This window comes from Stegodyphus dumicola, chromosome 3, assembly GCF_044657685.1.
Source record: "Stegodyphus dumicola isolate Sdum_Otavi_A_Nest chromosome 3, ASM4465768v1".
NCBI lineage: Eukaryota > Metazoa > Arthropoda > Arachnida > Araneae > Eresidae > Stegodyphus > Stegodyphus dumicola.
The window spans coordinates 175,061,996-175,083,491 of NC_140770.1; the positions used below are offsets into that span (position 1 = coordinate 175,061,996).

The window sequence follows — 21,496 nt, forward strand, 5'->3', positions numbered from 1 at the left end:
GGAGGACTTTCTAAGGCAAACTGGCTCATATACACGTTACGCATGGGGAAAACTATGAAAACGCGTATGCAGCCAGCCCGTTCGCGGGATTTCAACCTCAGACCGAACTACCAGTGTTCAGCGTTTTTACTGCTCGGCCGCTGGTGGGCTGCAATTTATTAGAAAAATAGGCACAATAAATACTACATACAGCACAATAATGGCTGAAAACAACTGAAGGAGAATGTGGAGGAATTCCTCCTTACCACGTGAAATAGGTCATAAAATTCATCAAATCATTCTCAGGGTAAATCAAACTTGTAGTTCAGCTAACCACTAAGTCTCACAGCCCTTTCGCGATTAACCCTAGTTCTCCCTAGTTGTCAACTCACCTTACTTCACCCTAGTTCTTTCACTTAATATTTACACTCTGCAGCAGAGGCTAAGGAAACTTCTGGAAGAATTGGTTAGAATCAAAAATGTGTTTTCGTGAATCTTCCAAAACGTCGCTGAGGCCATGAAATTACCTGTATCTCGAGTTCTAATTAAGCTATTTTTGCAATTCCAAAACTGTTGCACTCGATTAATGATCTGTGCAACTAATGAAAATTTAGATGCAAGGCATGTGGCCATAAATTAAATTAAACATAAAATAAATCCTAAAATTACCATTGTAAAAGCAATAAATAAATAAAACAATGCAAAATATTACAGTACAAAAAATCAAAATAATATATAAAGGATTAAAGCATTTGCAACAATATCAGGAGCAATGTAAGCTTAAAGATTATGAAATAACTAGGACAGTACAAATACCATGCAAAGTGAAGCAGTTTTTTGTCAGGAGGTGAAAGCATCTGGTTAGTAGCATCAGTATAACAAGACAATCTTTATAAATAATGGGGAAAAAGTGTCTAATTGATGTGACATATACACAGAAAAGAAGAAAGACGGACTGTTTAAAACTAACAATACAGCTTTAAAAAACCCAATCTTTTCCTGCCATTGTCAAAACTAACCAAACAGTTTTAAAAGGATAGCCAAAAAATTTAAGAAAAGACATCAGAGGGTAAGGAGTAACATGAATTAAGTTATTTGAATATGGCAAAATACACAAGGGTTATCTGCATAGAGGAAGGGATTGTTTCATGGAGGACTTTCTAAGGGAAACTGGCTCATATTCACATTACACTTGGGGAAAACCATTTGTGCAGTCATCTCATTTTCCTGGAGTTAAATCCATGTTGAACTCCCAGCAGTCAGTGGTCTTTAACTGTTTTGCCACTGGGAAGGCTCCTTTCAGCTATGAAAATCAAGGAAAATGAAGACATGGCCAGTATTTTGGCTATAGTCTATTCTGTCATGCCCAAAACACCATTTCTGTTCCAGAGAAGTTAAATGAAGTAGAACTGAATGTTGATGAAAAAGTTTATAAGGTATTTTCTTCCTCCTTTCTGCATGCCTTCGTGGTGTAACTGTAGCACACTTGGTACGCATTCGAGAGGTACAAGTTCGAGTCCTGGTGAGGGCATTGCTCATTTTTCGTGTTTCCTACTTTAAAAGTCCTAATGACTCTGCACTGGCATTCAAACTAAAATGTGGTTGATAATAATTTTGGCCACCAGAATTTGGTGATTAGGTTCCCTAATTCTCTGTTATCCTTTAAAAGGAAAAGTATATAAGGTATTTTCTATCTCTTTTCTGCATGCCTTTGTGGGGTAACAGTAGCACACTTGGTCTGTATTCAAGAACTCCAGGTTCGAGTCCCAGTGAGGGCATTGCTCATTTTTTATGTACTCTAAAAAAAATAAAACTAATAACTCTACTAGTTCATTAGTTGCAAGTCTCTGTTGAAATTTAATTCTTATCCTGAAGTTAATCTTACATACTCTTCTATTATTGCCTGGAAAAACCTGATTGAAACGTGGCTCGGAATTATTGGCCATGGTAATATATTCTCTTTTTTTGGCATAAGTCTAAAAATATTCTCAAGTTTTAACAAATTTTCAATGCATAAGTCTGAAAATATTCTCAAGTTTTAACAGATTTTCAAGATATAATGAGGTTTTCAAAAACCAGTCATTTGAGGAAATTTTGCTAGTTATATTTTAGTTAATAAGGAGATATTAAGTTATTTAGTTAATAAGGAGTTACACCAATGTTTTGCTTTATAAATTTCTCTACTAAATACAAAGTGGAGTTAAATTCTATCACAGCAAGCATGACTATGTAATGCGACCTGTAAGGAGCAAAAATAGTATAATTTTATTTTTTGTGTATTCCTGTACATATTGAATGTACCATAATATAATATGTAACATTTATACAACAATTTCATGCCTGTTGTAAGCAGTTTCTTCTTCTTTAGTATAAATATAGAGCATTAAAAAGAAGGATTTATTATTATGCCCATTTGTACTTATGATACAATTATGTGCCAGTGGCTACAGAGACACTGTAATATTTAACTTGAAGCTGGAGACTATAACAGAAAAGTTACTGAAGATACTATTTTTTGAATTCTTAATTCTTAGCATAATGTTTTAGCTTTGAAAAAACAAAATTTCTTTATTTTGACAGAGAAGTGCACTCCTCCCTTTTTTTTGGTCCACTTTAATAGCAAGGCAAACTTGAAAGATTAGCAGTTAATTTAAGTGGGTTCTTCATAATATTATGCATTCTTTTTCAGATTTTAATGAGTCTTGGCAAATTTCTGTGATGAGTTGTAATGTACATACATACCGAGTGATTAACTTTCTGAACTTATTTATTTTGATAACTTTAAACTTTTTTTTTTTTAAGGTTCAGTTCTATTTTGAAAAGTGTGGATGAGTATTTATTAGATATCCCTTCTTTAAAAGAATACATTGGAGAAATTCTAGTACCAATGATTGAAGATAGCAAATTACCTTTAACGTTTCTGAAAGAAATATTAGTGCCATGTATACCATCTCAGACTTCTGGTGAGATAATAGCTGCTGTTCTATTATTAGCATCTAAACAGAAGGTAATCAGTAATATTTTGTTATAAACTTTTCGATGCTGGTTTTTCTTTTTTATCTTTCCAAATGAAATCTTTAAGTGTACGTCCATAAAATAAGTTTAAATTGTTAATTTAAATATTTACCTTAATTATTAAATTATTTTTCTTATTTATTGGCAAAATTATATAACTTATTTAATATGTAATTTTATATTTATATAGTTTTTGAAAATTGACCACATTATTTCAAAATTTCTAAAATTTGCTTGTACATATAAAATTGTTTACAAGCAGAAGAGTATTTATGCTCATGTGTTCTTTTGCTTAAATAGATGCAGCCATTATTTCAAAATATTTTTAATAATTGGATTACTTTAATGATGCGAATTTTTTCTTCTTAAGCATTCAAAATGAATGCATATTAAAAGCTTGCTTTTCATAATAAATAAATGAATGAATAAAATAAATAGCTGTTTACTTAATACTGTTTTTTTAATAAAGTAGTTAAATTTTACATTATGTAAATTACAACAAGGGAAAAAATATTTCACTTTTTTGGTGAGACAGTTTAGTTTGTTTTTAAGTATTATGATGAAATATCATAAAACTACTAAACATTTTGTACATGACAATAAAGAAAAAGAGAATGAGGCACATCTTGATCAGGCTATCCAAAGAAGCTAAATGCAAAACAGCAAAGGGTCACCCTTGAGCAAGTATTCTGAAAATCTCTTTATAAGAAGTGACAGATGATAGCCCTTAAACATTAAGAGGAAATAACAACCTCTATAACTTTCATATTTTCCACGAAGCTCACATTGATGATAGGATACTTAAAAAGAAATTTGATATAAATGAAACAAATAGATGTTCAAGATTTAGTTTGTCAAAGCTTATATCAGCAAACCAGTACAATTTTGATAAAATATAACATTTTTCATCAAACCAAGTTTCATATTTTTGGTTTGGCTTGGAAAAAGAGGTGTATGGTTAAAGATAAATATTGAAATTAAAACTGTAGATTACCTCTAATCATGTATGACTGTTAATGCAGTAAGTAATTTGGAATTTTATCAAAGGTAATGTGAATAATTGACATTATATTGATGTACTGATAGGCAGAGCTTAAATTGCACCTGAGCCCACTGGTGCCAGCTCCATTACTTCTTAGTTTTTGAGAAAAATCATAATTTTAGGCGGAGCTCACCGGAGCCCTAAATATGATGACTCCGGCAGTTATTTTATGTAACTGAACCACAATTTCTGTAGAAATTTGATCTTGAAAATTTTATTTTTTACAATAAAATTATATGAAAAATTGCTTATTAAATTTTAGTTCATCTCTTTACATTTTATTTAATTTGAATTATTTAATTACCTTAATCTGTAATTATCTAATTAAATAATAATTAATTATTTTGTATTTAATTAAATAATAATTATTATTAAATATTAAAGTAATTATGAATTAATTTGATGTCATTTTATTTATTCACTTTTGTTCCTCTTTGCTGACAGTCTTCCATATGGCTTCAACAGTTCTAATTTTAGAAATTAAGCCCTGCTGAGAGGTAATAATCAGCCAGTGCTTCAGTTTTGGGAAAGTAAAATTCTGTTTTCAACAGAAAATGATCCTAAATTGCCATAAACCATGTAACAAGGTTGTGGCTACTTTATGACATAAACTCCAGAATTATCATATCTAAAGCCTATTGATAATTTATGATATTTTTTATATTTGCAAATAAGAAAAGGAAAAGTCTTAATAAAGCTAAAACAGGTTGTTAGTGAAGAAAAGAGAAAAAATAGATAAAAAACTATGCAATTAGAGTCGATGTTTCCTGAACATTGACTCCAATAATGTAGTTTTTCTGAATTATAAGTTAAAAACCTAAGCAATCCTGGATTATAAGTGAAAAACCTAAGCATAGAAATGCATATTTAATACTATTAATATTTTTGCATTCAAGTTTTTTTTTTTTTTTTTTTTTTTTTTTTTTTTTTTTTTTTTTCTGTACTAGTGTGCGCATCCCTTTTTTATATTAAAATTGTATTATTTTCTTATTAATTTTTATGAAATTTGAATTCATATCAGCTGGTAATAGATTCATGTTGTGTCAGATTGTGAATTCATATTGCAAATGCCACCATTTGTTTATGCGTATTGGTATGATGAGCAAATAAATAACTAAGTGTATGGTTATTTTAAAAAGTAATTCCTTTGATATTGCATTATAAATTTTAAGCATGAATATTATGTTATGCAAACTTGTTGAACCTTTAAACTGATATGCAGAAATATATTTTAACCAGTAATAATCATAAAATTTGTGTATTAATGTTGTATTAATAAGGATAATGTATTTTTTCTGAAATGTATCACTTGACTGCTTTAAGTATCATTAGTAAAAAATAAAAAATTAAACTTGTGTATAAATTTTGCAGGGTAAAATTAGAATAGCTGAATTATGGAAAGCATCTGGTCTACAGTGGGGAGATTTCTTGCATTCCAATTCAGAGAAAGAATTTATAGAAAACCATGTAATATGCCTTTTCCCCTCTTCTAAATACCTTTGTTAACCATCATATTAAATATGATATAATATTATGTGTGTCCTGTAGACTTGCAGAGATTATAAGAAATATTTGCAATATGACATAATCAATGGTGGCATATTGTCAGAAGTTTATGCATGTTCTAACGTGTTCTATAGCTAAAAGGAAACCTTTTGGTATTTCCTGAGCTTAGCAGTGAGAAGTGCTTGCAAAGTTTTGAATTAATGTATTTTGGGGATATTATGAGTTGTAGAGTGAGAATTTCAACCTATACACTTCAAAGCCTGGAAACCCAGCTTTGTCTGTCACAGACATAAATCAACAAACCCTTCAAGGCCAAAGGCATGTCATACTTTACCAAATAGAAAAGTGTTTAGATATTTCTGAATTAAGAATTCCTGCCATTCACTATGATCACCATAAAATTAAAAAAGAATATTCCTTTTGATGTCCCAAACCTTCACCTACATGATGTGCAGATTGCATGATGTGTTTTATAGAGGGGGGAGATGCTCAAAAATTTGAAAATAGAATATTTCATTATGTCAAAAGTATGGTAACTGGTGATAAAACCAGACTTATCTATCATTTTATGTTTACAAAATGTTAGAACAAGAATTGTTGTCCACGCCTCTGTGGAATTTAAGATCTATGAAGAAAGGAATGGTAGTTGTTACCTTTAACATCAAGGGAGTTATAAAGCACTTTGTGCTGGAGGCATAAATGGCAGTTACAACTAAGTAACGTACACTAAGAAGGACATTTTCAGTGTTTAAGCTCTCTGAAACATCTGTTAATGGTTAAAAGTAGGTACATGAGTTCTGTACAATGACCATTAATTCTCCTGTGCGTTTTTCCAAACTTTATGTAACTTATTTGGTAATTATTGAGCTTACATCTTTCAGCTTACTTTCAGACAGTGAGTGTGGGATATGTGCATTCATGCACTGCAGGATGAATGAATTTGATAGACCTAGATGCATTCAGTGCATTCATCATCTATTCAGATAATATAGATGAGTGCATTGAATGTACTTCGGTCTATGAGGAAATGTGGAGGAGGAGGCTCAAAATCTTTAGGGAAATTACAGCTGTGTTGCAAAATTTATGATGACCTAATAAAGACTTTTTTCTCCAATTTTCACTTTCCTTTTGCTGAAGTGTAAGTAACTTTTAATGGAAAACTTTATTTGTCATAAAGCAAGTTCTTTTTTGGTACAGTTCAGCTATTTCAATCTCATGATTTTTAAATTGTTTTCACATCGAAATCCCATTTAAATGGCTGAAATTAAATCCCCCTTTTTAATGGTTTCAATTTTCACCATATACAGTCAAAAGTCGTTAATTCGGACACCCAAGATTCGGAATGATCTATAATCCGGACATCAAAACTAAAAACTTTCTGCGCATGCGTCACGTTGACACATGCGCAGATGCGTTCATGCGTGCGCGTAAGACCTTTTACGACTGCGCATATGAGTGTGCGCAAGTGCAGAATACGTTTTCGCGTGCGCATTTTATGTATAATGGACGTATAAGCTAAAATTATCTAATTATCTATTTCAGTTAATGTTGATGATTGCGTTGTTCCTTAATTTTCGAAATGCATCCGGCTTATTATTTTTTGCAGACTGTAAGAGCAATTTTATAAAAGTAAGCTTAAACTTTCGATTATATCAAATAGAATTTCCGATATATATTTGTTAGTATGTAAAGGATCTAAAGCGAAAGTATGTTTTGAAATCCGAAATCTGTTTATCAATTTCACGTTGCTCGGTGGCGGGCGCCTAATGAATTGGAATTTGATTTGTCAGCACTATCCTTATCTTCAGCGCAGATGTTTTTATTTTATTTGGCTTATAATTCCTTACCAAACGTAGTATTTCATCTCGATATGCTCCGTCTTTGATATGATTTAAAACAAGTTCCTCGTCATTATAATTCGCTTCCGATAGCGAAGAAAAGTGACAGAGGTTATTGAAAACAAAAAAATTTCGATTGACAAATTAGTCAGTGTTCTTGACACAGCAATTATAGGACTTGAACGGCGGAACTTTGTAACTGAACAAGAAATTATGTCTGTTTAATAGAATTAAATAGAAAGTATTATCACATGAAACGAAGCAAAACTTAAACAACTTACATTGAAAGAAATGTTTAATAAAGTAAACAAATAAATATTAAGCTTTTTCTTTTTGCAAATTTTGATACCCTTTAGATCATAATTGTTCTTTATTTCATAAATTACGGTTTCACATTTTTAATTTTAGAATTTCTGCATGCCATCTTACGAGATTTAAACTGATGATCTATAATCCGGAAAAATCGATAATCCGGAATCGCCGAAGTCCCGACGAGTCCGGATTAACGACTTTTGACTGTATTGAGATAGCGGGAAACAGTACAAATAAATACTGATTACCCGGATTTTCATGCTAAGATATAATTACATGCCATTTGTTTTAGAATTTGCAGTGGAAAGGCAAAAATAATTTAACCTTGCCTTGGTTGATACAAGATTCTGGCAAGATGGCAAAAGCAAAATCTTTAGAGGGGTTACATTAAAAACCTGCTGGCGTTTTTATAAACAAGAACTTGCATGATAATCTAATTTTCTGTAACCATATATTAGATCTTATTCAATGTTCTTTCATTTATGTATTCTCATGCGTACAGCAGATGTTTTTTGAATCTAACCCATGCATTTTCCTTTAATTCTTTCAGAGTAAAGTCTCATTCGAAACTGAATTTTTTGAGGGGTTCTTTGAACTTTAAGTATGTAAATAGGATACTTACATGTTATCGCATCCACCTTAGGAGAATACACCAAAATTTCTGAATGTGACATGGTCTGGCAACCATAACAATCATCATTTTCAGTCAAGCAACATCACCATTTTCATATGTATTCTTTTTGTTGTATTGCAAGTTCAACTGGTTTTTATAAACAAATTGTGTAGTTTTTACCATAAAGCTAATTTTAAAATATATGCTTGTGGAATTTGCCATCTATGGAAGAAACTGCATAAAAGTTCTGCAGAAATTCAGAATTTTGCCAGAAATTTTATAGAAGGGACAATGAGGAGATGCATTCATAAATAGCTGCTGTAGCTGAGGATTGCACAATGCTGGGTCTGTGCAATTCTCTTATGTTTTTTTAAGTAAAAGCAGATTGTAATGAACTTAAAATACTATACAAAAATTACAGAAAGATTTAAAGAAGAATATGAATATTTTATTTTTTAATGTATCATGTAATCCTTATTTTATAATTTATATTTTAAATTGTTGAAGTATGTTTTTCCTTTCATATGTTAATAATGTTTATTCACTTAAATAAATATTGAAGTTTAGCAATCTTTTTAAAAAATGTTGTGAAAACCATCTGCTTGTGCCAATAAGTAACTTTTACCTTTACATTCACAAAAAATCACAAAACTGTGCCAAGTTAGTCTAATTTTCTGTAAATGTATGTTCAGTAATTTTCAGTAGTACAATATGGAAGTATTGTAAATATTTAACATTGTGTTAATTTTTCTGTCATTTATATAGACGGAAAAACATTGTTGGATTGCCTTGCTAATTTTGTGTTTATTGCATATATCAAACAACAGGAGTAGTATTTTCTTCATATAGAGAAATATTGATCTGACAATTCACTTAGTAATTTGTCACTAATATCTAAAAAACACTACTGCATTTTTAAAAATAGACTGCAAATGTTAAACCAGTTTTTCCATGTCTGCATTAAAATCTTATTTGTTTTATTTTTTTTATTTTGAAATTTCAGAAACTTGAATTCCTTATGGCTCCTGTCGAAACAATATCAAATACTGAAATTTCAGGAGAAGAGTTCAAACAGCTTGCCAAAGGTCTGCTTAAGAAGGTTGAAGATAATGGCGGGATTTTTGATTATATAGATGTAAGCACTGTATGCTTGATTTGCAGTTGTTTATGTATTTTTTGGTAACAAAGAATATTTAGTTTAAAAAAAAACTTATATATATTTTAGATACATAAATACACTTTGGACTTGTGTCCTTAAGGAAAATATTTTTCCTTAGGCAAATATATCTAAAAATGGCATTTTTGAGCCTTCCATTATTCGTGCCTTGGTGCTTGCTGTACATGAAGATGCCATTTCAGGTAATTAAATGTGTGTTTTCCCTCCCTTTCTGGAAATGTTTATCAACGTGACATTGACACTTCATCCTTATATGTTTGAATTGTTTCTGTTGTAAATATTAGTAATATATAATGTAAACTTAATTTCAAGATTTATGCACTACGTGCTAAATATATAGAGATTTTTAATTTCAATCATAGAATATGAAAAATGGGAAAGTTATTAAACTTATTTAACTGAATAATATATGATTTCTTATTACTCAGTCGAGTGTAGTTAAACTTACCTAATAAAGAAATCATATTGACACTTAAAACTATTCTTTTTATTTATCAGTTAATGTTTGCTTAGCCAGAATTCATAACATAAAGCTATATACTCCATTTTTATAAAAAGTCCTTAAGCTGCCTTTACTTTTGCAGTCATTAGTGATATACATATATTTTTGATTACAAAATTGTTTTAAATTATGCAAATATTCATGTTTTGGCATTTTAAAAATTAAAAAATCTATTTTGTAAAAATTTTGAAATTATTATTATTATTATTATTTCCAATGGCAAGTTGTGAACAGTTACATAAAAAAAAAAAAAAAAAAAAAAAAACCACAAATATTTAAAAAAAAAAAAGTTGCAACAGTCCATTTATCTTAGTTAAATTTAACAGAAGTTAGTACTCATTATTGGGGGGAATCACAAAAACTGATTAATATGTTATAAAAATTGAGCAAGGTATTTTATTTAAAAATTTTGCCGTCCATCTTTTTTTTTTCGGGGGGGGGGATCAGTTAAAAAATAAATTAAAATAATTTGGCAGTATCCCTTTTTGTTTTTTTTTTTTACATATGGCATGGAAGAAAAAATTTTCACATAGGTAATTTATAAATTTTTGAAAAGCTAAAGTACATTATTAATATCTTAATGCAGTTTTATTACTTTAGAATCATCATCTAAAAATTATTAAAATAGAAATATTTTGAATTTATGCAGATGTTAATAACGAATTGGCTTACTGATAATTAATACTATACTGAAGCGCCTACCATTGTTTTTAAAGCACAAATTCTGTGAATAAAATCTTTTGGGGGGGGATTTTTTTTTTTTTTTTTTTTAAATATTGATCAGTGCATTTCACAACAGTCTGCATAACAGTGCTCATCACTTTATGAGTTAACATCAAAATCCTTTTTTCTAAACTGATGTTTAATTTTTTGCTAAGTACAAATGCAAACGTTTTGCCCTTCAATTTGTGTATGACCACTGAACGTGATCTTAAACTTATGGGAGTCAAATTTTTTTAAATAAATGTTTATTTATGAAACAGAACATTGGAAGTTTGCATGAGAATTTGTGAAATCTGAAATAATATTTTTTTAAAATTAGTTAAGCTTTGTATTTTAATTTTTTTGGTGTAAGAAAGTAGGTAATTTGTACACCACTTTTATTTTAAGTGTATAAAAAATTTCCTGTTTTTATTTTAGTTCTGAATGCTGATTTCAAGCTCAATCAAATACAGTATGAGAAAAGGATAGCTATTCTGAGCCGTTATATACACAACAACAAAAATTTAGAATTGGAAACTCTGAATATCATTCAGTATTTTATCAGCCATTTAAATATATCTAGTATACTACAAACAGAAGGTAATGTTTCTGCTACATTTTTAATATACTACTGTGTTTCTAGATGGGTATAAATATTTGTGTGAGTGCTGTAAATAAATTCTTTTACTGTATCAGAATTTCTCTTTTAAAGCAGATATTTCCCCTCCTTTCATTAATTTAAATGGTTTATTCAATTTAGAATAAACCATGTAGTTTCTACCTTAAGCGTTTTTTCATGTTTATTAACTTTGCTTTTCAAATTGGAGGTTTCTAGATAAAACTGAATATAGTTTTAAAAGTATTATTACAAAGCTACATTTTGTGAATTTATCTGTTCTGCTATTAATGAGCTGTTGCCAAGGGTTTTTTTTTTTTTTTTTTTTATATATTCACTGAATTTCATTAATTTTAAAGGTTAATGAAATTAATTACTTGCATAATTTCTTTTACTTAATTATGATTTATTACTATTAAGATTTATGTCATTATTTTATTAAACATTTTTCTATATTTTGATGTATCTTTTTATTTTTTAAATGCAAATTTGTATTAAAAAAATGAAATTCATATTTGCATTTAATAAAAATATATGTATTTCAATGGTGGAAAAAGTCTTAAAAAGATGTGGCTTTTAATTTCATTGCATTTATTTTTCTTTGGAATTGGAGATAATTTCTGATAAATCAGTTGTCTAGTATTTGTGTCAAGATGCTAATCCTTATGACAAATCTAACAAATTCACATCATTTTGGACTAAGATAGCATTAATTCCGGCTCAACTTTGGATCACATTAACATCTATTCAGAGTGTATTTAATGAAATCTTTTCCCATTAAATTGTTTCAAGCATGCCCTTTTTTATAGTTTCCTCCATTTTTAATTATCATCTCAGTCACTTTCTTAGAGTGATATATTATTGATTCAAATATATTAGGTAAGTAAACCATCTGAAGACTCGTAATTCAAACATTTTTATCAACAGTACTTCAGATTTTCTTCACTTGACTCTCTCTCTCTTTTTTTTAATGATTGAATTTGTCTTTCTTATAGAAATATATTTTACATAGTGATTTTTTTTTTTCCAAGCATGAAATAAAGGTACTGTTGTTAAGCATGCCAATTCATTTTTGTCTTATGCTTCAAAAATAACACCCACATTTGTATTTACACGTTTTCTTCAAATGAATCCTCAGCTTCTCTTCCAAAATTTAATTATAGTTTAAATTATTGTTCTAGTTTAATATGTAATGAAATAACTTATAATATAACTGAGCACTTGATTTTATTTACCAAAATTTTTAATTCTGTAAATAAGATAATTAATAATTTTATATATGTCTATTTTAATGTCAGTAACTGTTTTCAGGAATTAATCCAATAATACTGAAACAGATTGTTATGAGGGAAAAAAGGACATAATTCATGAGGAATTGAGGGGGGAAAGAATTCATTAAACTTTCACAGGCTAAGAATTACATTAATAATTTTGTGAAAAAAGTCACCGATGAGAACTTAAACATGCAGCTTTAAGGTAAAAAAAAAAGTTAATATAGCAAGCAGTAATACTAATATAACTTAGAACCAAAGAAGCATCATATATTTTTATTGCAACTTTAATTTGATCAGCAGCATACTAAAACTAGAAATCTGCAAGATCATTATTTCTTTATTTAAAAATACTTTTATGGATGTATTAGCATGCATATGGGTTTAAGAAAAACCAAGTTATGACTTCTGCTTTATGTTTTATTCAATTATTAATTATAATAATTTGCATGCATTCATCTCATAGGTAGTATAATGGAAAGTATTCAATATTGATGTAGATAATAGCTGCAGATATAAACAGTAACAGATGCAGAATTATGATTTTTATCTTAGTTTTGAAAATTTATTAACCAATCAAATTGTAGCAGTGCAGTGTTAGTGTAGTGCTGTAATATGAGATCAAGATTTCTAATATGAATGATGCACATATAATTTTTTTTCATTAGTTATCACATTTTTCAGTTTAGAATGATTGTTATACTCCTAAATGAACTAGAAATTGAGTTACAATTTTGGATTGAGAATTCTGTTATGTACTTTGGAATGTGATTAATTTGCAGCATATTTCTTTCATACATAATGAATGGTAATATAGGTCATCAGAAAGTTCTACGGTTATTCAAAGTGAACTGTGTTTTCTTCTGATTAATTTGTTACTGCTGATAAGGTGTGATTTTGATTGAAGTAGATGTTCTGTGGTCTTTTCTGCTTGCATAATTTTAGCATGTCTAGATAATCATTTTCTGTATCTATTAAAAGAAGCTGCTGTTTAAAATCCACCATAGTTCAGGAACTATCAGACATATAAAATATTTCAAACTGATCACGTGAAGATTGAGTATGTAAACTTCTACAATATATGTAACATAGAATATGCTTGCCTAAGTTTCAGCATGTAATTCTTTGCTGGAAAAAAATACAGAAGCTCCTTTTTTGAAATGGCTCATTACTGAAGATGAGAAGTGGATACTATACAGTAATGTTACAAGAAACAAATCATGGAATAAGCCAATCGAACCTCCTTTAGTAACTTCAACAGAGTTTGGATTATTGGTTTGGTTTAATTAATTATGGCAAAGCACTTGAGAGCTATCTGCCTAAGGGTAGAGATGCCTTCATGGAGGACTTTCTAACGGAAACATGCTCGTATACATTGCAGCCGCCAAATCAGACTATACATTCAGAAAAAAAGTGTTCCCATATGGCAGTTTTAAAATTAGAAATTGAAGCAAAGTGCCCAGAACTGACCAGTCATTGAAGTCTTGTCTTTCATTATGATAGTGCTCAGTCCCATATTTCATTGATGTCAGACAACGATTTATTGAGTGTGACTGGAATGCTTTGTGTCACCTCCATATTCATTAGACCTTACCCTCTTGAATTTTTGTTTCGTCAGGTTACTGCAAAATATTCCGAATTGCCTGGAGTTCATTTGTTTGGAAACTGTGAAACAACATCTTGATAACTTCTTTATGCGCAAGCTTAATGACGTTATTAAAAATGGAATTTTCAAGCTGCCAGAGAAATGACAAAAATTCATACAACAAAATACTGCATATGTGATTCAGTAAAATGTTCTTATGTTTTTATTCTACTTCATTTGTATTTACCTAAAAAAACTATAGAACTTTTTAGATGACTCCATGTTTAAGTATGAGAAATAATCCAATTATTATGGTAGAATTAATAAAATGTTATAAAAATTAAAATGTGAAATTTTCAGATTTAATCAACATATAGGAAAATCTCATTATTCATGAAGTTTAGAAAATTGCATAAAATTTTTGAAATTCATTGCAGAACTATGAACCACAATAAAATAACTACCTATTTGACAAATTCCTTTAACAAAATGACAGGAATGCCTTCATGGTGTTCTGTGATATTTTTAATGACATTTTAAGCAGTTTCATGTTTTCTGCTTTAAAAATGTAAACTTATTTTATTTATTAATGTAAATAATTTAATCATTTTAATTGTTTGTACAGTTCTTCACAAGCTCTTTGATATATTATGTCATGCTGATGTGATTTCTGAAGATGTAATTGAAACCTGGAAGGAAACAACAGATCCCAATGAACTGGAATGCTGATATTTTACTTTATTGTACTAAATTATTTGTGAATCACCTGTATGTAATATGTTCAGAAGCAAAATGAAAAAGAAAAAAAAAATCGTTCTCATTTTGTGTCAGCTAATTTAGTTTAAATACGATAAAGTAAAATAAATTTACAAAATATTTACTATTATGAGAAATATGGTTTACAAATTTTTATTAAATTAGTTTTAAAAATTAAGTTTTTAAAAATTCTGACACGAGTTTCTTATACAGCAAAACATTTATAAAATGATTGTGGCTATTTTTTAATTTTTATTATCCATTGTCATTAATTATGTGTTCAAAATTTTTATATAAATACTTCCATTTATGAATGTATTTATTAAATGTAGGTATCAAGTTTGTGAATTTTTGAATTTCTTTAATTATATGTGCAATCTCCTTATCCCCAAATATGTTGAATAAAAGTATGTGCATAAATCCTCGCATTAGTGTGTGTCTTATTAAAAAATTTACAATTTAAGTACTGTAATGCTCATTTCAGCACAAACATAACATATTTATATGCTATTCTACTTTAATAAATAAATGGTAATAAGATATATTTTTTACTAAATAATTTTTTTTTGGATCATCCTAAGTGAATTTAAAAGAATACTTAAAAGACAAACAGTGATTAACTTTGACAGATTTACAATAAAAGCATCTTATCCAAAAAGCTCAGCAAGTACCGTATACAGTGGAACCTTGAGATACAAATGCTCAATTTACAAGTTTTTTTAGATATAAGCAAACACTAGGTCCAGTTTGTAGCCTGAGTTGCAAGTCAGAATTTAAGATATGAGCTAGCATCGGTGACATAATAGCAGCTGGCATGCCCAAGACTCACAAATCTGAACCACCAATAAGATTTGCTTGTACATGGAATTGGTTGTGACATAACCATCATTCAGACTCACCTGCCATTTCAGTTCATCTTGCTGTAGAAGGAGTTCTATCATGTTGTTTTAATTTTGTGTTTTTTTATTGGTAAAGACAGTTGTTTAGCTAGTTTATTTGTTGTATAACTGTAAGTACCAAGAAGATGAATGTAAAGAATAATGGTGAGAAAAGAAAAAGTAATATCTGTGAAATTAAAGTGTGAGATAATAAATACATGAGCAAAGAGTAAAAGATTTGGCAATGCAGTACGATTGTACAACTTCTACGATCTGTTCTATTCTGAAGTAGAGCTTGATATAACTTTAGCTAAGAGTATTCGTAACTCTCTCCATGAAAAGATAGAGAATCTGCTGTTTTTGTGGTTGACAGAGAAGCTATAAATTTTGTGGAGGGCAAACACAGAGGCATGGATCACCAGGAAGATTTCGTCGAGTGGATCAACTTGGTCTTTGGTCCTGTCATTAAGAAATACCTCGAGGTCAATGACTTAACCATGCAAGCCTTTCTCGTACTTGACAGTCCTGCCTTCCAGTCACCAGACCTTGAGGACGACATCCTTGAAAAATTCAGCTATAAAGATTCTCTACCTTTCACCCAACGCAACTCCTATCCTACAGCCAATGGACCAACAAGTGATCTCTAGTTTTGTGAAACATTTAACCAAACACATGTTTCAGCACTGCTTTGAGGTTATGAAGAACACAAATCTTACCATTCAAGAAGGACCTCTATAACACAGCCATATGCCTCAAAATTATTGATATAGCTTGGATGTTACAAAAAGGACCTTGACCTCTGCGTTGAAAAAGCTGTGGCCTGACATTGTGACTGAAAGGGACTTTAAAGGATTTAGGCCTGAACAAGACGTCCTGGAGGAGATTGAGTATCTTGGAAAGTTCATGGGTCTGTTAAGTGGATGAGGGAGATATCAAAGAGATTGTCACCACACAATCCAAAGAGCTGATGATGGAGGAGTTGATGGAATTACAGACATAGCAACAAATGGAATTTCTGCTAAAGATTATACAGGAGCGAGAAGTGAAGGAGGCTGTCTCGTCAAGTGAGAAAAATAGTATGTGTTTGCAGTGTGGGAAAAGTTTTGAATCTTGTTCAAAAGAAACACTCTGAAAAGTTTGCAACTGGTCATGCAGAGATGCTATTTAATGTCACTTGTGTAACTTATTACAAAAACATTCCAAAAGGGAAAAAGAAACAAAGCTCTATGGGCAAGTTTCTATTCAAACACCCTTTCGGATAAAAGTGACAAACACATGGCAAATAAGAAAAGAACTTCTAAAGAAGAAAATGAAGTTAACCAAAAAATGAGGGAGGAATATAATAAATAAGTCGTATGTTAATCTAATATATATATATCTGTTTAAAATTATCTTTGATTAGGTTTTATTTAAAAAGGGGTTTTATTTTGTTCATTACAAATATATATATATATTTATCTTTAAAACATTTAGAAAAAAATTGAAATAATTTTCTGGGGGAGCTGGCATGAATTAATCACATTTTGACAATTTTCAATGGGGAAAAATGATTTGAGATACAGGAATTTTAAATTACGAGCTCAGTCACGGAACGAATTAAACACATATCTCAAGGAACACTGTATGTGAAACAGTATATAATAAATACAATTCACCATAAAAAAGCCAAATGAATAGAAGAACTTTCCAGTCTAAAATTATAAAAAGAGTCAGCATATTTCATATCAACTTTAATATCAAAAGCTCACATTCAAATTATGTGAGATTTTGGAAAAAATTTATTTCGGACATAAAAGTCAAATGCATTTTCATAAGCCTTAACCCTTTGATGGTCAACAAGCTCATATTTTAATTATGCACTGCCATGAGCCCAAACGAACAGAGCTTACAGTTTAAGTTTCTGCCTCAATGGTAACGAACAAGTCTAACTTACAAATTGGCCCACCAGTGGTTGAGTGGTAAAGTCGCTGGACATTGATAGTTCTGTCCCAGGTTTGAATCCCACAAATGGGCTGGCTGCATGAGCGTTTTCATGGTTTTTCCATGCATAATGTGTACATGAGCCAGTTTCCCTTAAAAAGTTCTCCGCAAAGACATCTCTCCCCTTAGGCAGACAGCCCTTTAGGCTTTGCCATAATTGATTAAGCCAAACCCAAACAACTCATAAATTAGATTTTTGCTCTATTGCGTGCAGGCAAAGTGGGTTCATTCTTTGAAATAACCCAATACTTTAGCATTACAAATGAGTTAAACTTACAAAATAGTTGTTTTTACTTGGTTTGGATGGCAGTAGGAGTACTTGATAATTTCTTGAATAAGAAGAGTGAATTTGGCAATTTTTTTCATTTATTATTGTATCTTAACTTTTATTGCTATTGAATGTGCATTATAGCTGGATATGGCATGAAACAGAAAGCTAAAGCACATTTTTTGAATGAGGAATATGATTCTGAAGATGAAAACTTTTTATCAAAAAATTAAAGTTATTATACATATATTTGTTTTAAAGTTTGGAAGATGATTCAAGTGGAGAAGATCTTAGCAGCGTAAAATGCTGCACTGTGTACCATTCCATGTTTCAAAGTCTCCCATATAAAAAATCGTGTTTAGATAAATAAATTATACACATATATTAATTAAATTTGTGGTTATTATTATATTTTATGCCTTACTGATTTATAAATTAATCATCTAACATGTCTTGTTATGTTTTAAGTATTCAGTACTAAAACAACATTATATTTATAGATCAATAATATGAAAGTAGAATGGCAAATAACAAAGTTTAATTTTTAATAAATTTATTATTTCTCATAGCATAATATACTTTCTGAAGGATCAGGGATCAGTATAAAATACTAACTTTCTGTAAAGATGCAAGCAGATTTTCCCTTTTCATATACATGTATTTTATTTTATTTATTTATTTTTTTTTTCTCAGAGAAAATATCATTTAACATGAAGCATCTATGGAGAAAACAAGTGCCATCTATCCTTACTACAACTGACAAATATCGTACATACTTGGAAAAAACAAAATTGTATAAATCTTGCAACTGCTGAAGGATTAAACAAATATTTTTTTAAAAAAAAGTCCTATGTATTTGATTATGAAACCCATCAAGTGTGAAATTTAGCAAAATATCTACCAGACTTGTGTCAGTAATTCTGCAGAAGTCTGACGGAATATATAACCCTTTCGGTGCACATACGTCCCAGAGATTAGATTTCATACGCTATTAGGTAAATAAAACCCACTTTGAAATAGGTTTTTACGTTTGCAGTGTTTTTATGGAATTAGGGACCAAATAATGACTAAAGAAACCTGGGAACACTTTTAGATGATGGTGCGCTTATGTTTTTAACCACACCGATTACTCAAGTTTCCATTTGTCTATTTTTTAAAATTTTACAGTAAGTACAATTGTATTTAAGGCATGCTTAGTATGAAATAGTTTGTATTGTTCTTATTTAGTAATTAACTTTTTTAATATCAGATTTAAGAAATTTTGAATATATTCTTTTTGTGGGATATATTGTCCTAATCGTATTTAACAGTGGGTTAACATGTCCCACCAGTGATCAAATTACTACCTGCTGATATATTATGTTTGTGTTTATGAAACATATGAAAATTTCTGTTGTATATGAACTAGTGCATGTAACAGAGTTTATGTTTTGTAATATTCACATTATATACAGTACAAAGTCTTTAATCCGGACGTCCAAAGTCCGGAATGATCTATAATCCGGACCTCAAAGCTACAAACTTTCTGTGCATGCGTAAACGCATAATGCGTTTACACATGTGCATAATATGTTTATACATGTGCGTTTAATGTATAACGGACGGTATAAGCTAGGCTAAAATTATCTAATTATCTATTTCAGTTAATGTTGCAGATTGCATTGTTCCTTATTCTTCTAACTGGATCCGGCTTATTATTTTTTGCAGATTGTTAGAGCAATTTTATAAAAAGTAAGCTTGACCTTTCGATTATGTCAAAAAGAGTTTCCAATTCTGGAGCTGCCAAAGGGTCTACAAAGCGAAAGCATGTTTAGATGTACCGCTTCCGATAGTGAAGAAAGTGACAAAGAGGTTATTGAAAACGAAAACATTTTGATTGACAAGTTAGTCGGTATTCTCGATACGGCAATTATGGGACATGAACAGTGGAACTGTGTAACTAAACAAGAAATTATGTGTGTTTATAGAATTAAAGATAAAGTATTAACACAAAACTGAAGCAACTTAAAACAACTTACATTGAAAGAAATGTTTAATAAAGTAAACAAATAAATATTAAGCTTTTTTTTTTTTTGTAAATTTTGATACACTTTAGATCATAATTGCTTTTCATTTCATGAACTACGGTTTCATATTTTTAATTGTATAATTTCTGCATGCCATCTTACCAGATTTAAATTGATTATCTATAATCCAGAATCACCGAAGTCCCGACAAGTCTGGATTAAAGACTTTGTACTATATTACCATAAATTTTTGCTTTATTTTCTGAGAAAGGGTAATATCCTGGACCAGTGGTGCCCAACCTTTGACCTATAGCGGGCACATTTTCATTTAATTTTCTTTTGGTGCAAATTCTAGATTTAATTTTTTAGACAGCTGAATGCTGACGTCAACCCTTTAAATTGGGGAAACGACGCCTGACTTGACTATTTATATTTGATCATAGACACAAAACTACTGCAGCTATATGGATGAAAGTGGTTGCAAAAGAAGCGGGAAAAAATTAGCTTAAAGATGAACCAAAATTTGAAAATTCAATTTATTTTTAGAATTTCCCTTAAAAGGAGAGAAGTTGAGATGAAACGATAATTTAATTTTTGTATTAGAGCAATTCACGCAAGGATTGTAAATTTCCCATCTCTGGTATTTTAGCAATTTGGCTTCTACGTAATGTTTTTAAAACCTTTAAATCACTGTTAATTCTTTTAAACTTTGATATTACTTTGAGTTCTTAACTGCATATATGACATATGTATAAGAATAAATTTGGAACACTGTTCAGTGACAATTTCTATTGTTGAAAATGATTAACATTAAATATACTGGTGAAAGTAGTATTTGTAACAGATAAATTCAATGCCTGTTCTGAACTTAAGAATCTTTCATATATTTCTACTTGTCCTACTCGAAGGACAAATTCTTGGAACAGTATGACGAGGAATGATGTAATCAGCATCTTATGAAAGAAAGCTATGCAATTGTATTCATATTTTAGATGTTAAAACTGTAGATCTGAGTAGTAGTTTTCTATGTGTTTTGATGACTTAACAAGAGAATGTTCTTCATAATGGTAAAATGATGATTTTTAAAAAGCTTGATTAAAAACTGAAAAAAAATAATGACGAAACTAAAACAACCCATTCTGAATTAAAATTTCATCCTGAATACTTTGCTTCTGTGCCATATAAAAAATATAAATACAGTACAAAGTCCATAATCCGGACTTGTTGGGACTTCGGCGATTCCGGATTAAGGGTTTTTCTGGATAAAATCTGGTAAGATGGCATGCAGAAATTGTACAATTAAAAATATGAAACCGTAATTTATGAAATAAAGAGCAGTTATGATCTAAAGGATATCAAAATTTACAAAAAAAAAAAAAAAAAGCTTAATATTTATTTGTTTACTTTATTAAACATTTCTTACAATGTAAGTTGTTTAAGTTTCTTTGTT

General features: G+C 29.9%; 1 protein-coding gene across 9 annotated transcripts in view; it reads left to right on the plus strand.

The window, feature by feature from the left end:
• The window catches only part of LOC118182648 (eukaryotic translation initiation factor 4 gamma 3-like), a 96,952-nt gene extending 81,613 nt beyond the window's left edge, over window positions 1-15,339 (plus strand). For 7 of the 9 annotated variants that reach the window (XM_085813659.1, XM_085813662.1, XM_085813660.1 and 4 more), the window contains 6 exons: window positions 2,782-2,986; window positions 5,408-5,503; window positions 9,309-9,440; window positions 9,583-9,664; window positions 11,125-11,286; window positions 14,784-15,339. In XM_085813659.1, coding sequence (XP_085669785.1) covers window positions 2,782-2,986; window positions 5,408-5,503; window positions 9,309-9,440; window positions 9,583-9,664; window positions 11,125-11,286; window positions 14,784-14,887 — 781 coding nt within the window. In that variant the 3' untranslated portion in view covers window positions 14,888-15,339. Of the gene's footprint in view, window positions 1-2,781; window positions 2,987-5,407; window positions 5,504-9,308; window positions 9,441-9,530; window positions 9,665-11,124; window positions 11,287-14,783 lie in introns of those variants that run through there. The other 2 variants (XM_085813664.1, XM_085813665.1) reach the window with 2 other exon arrangements.
• The last annotated feature ends 6,157 nt before the right edge of the window (window positions 15,340-21,496 follow it).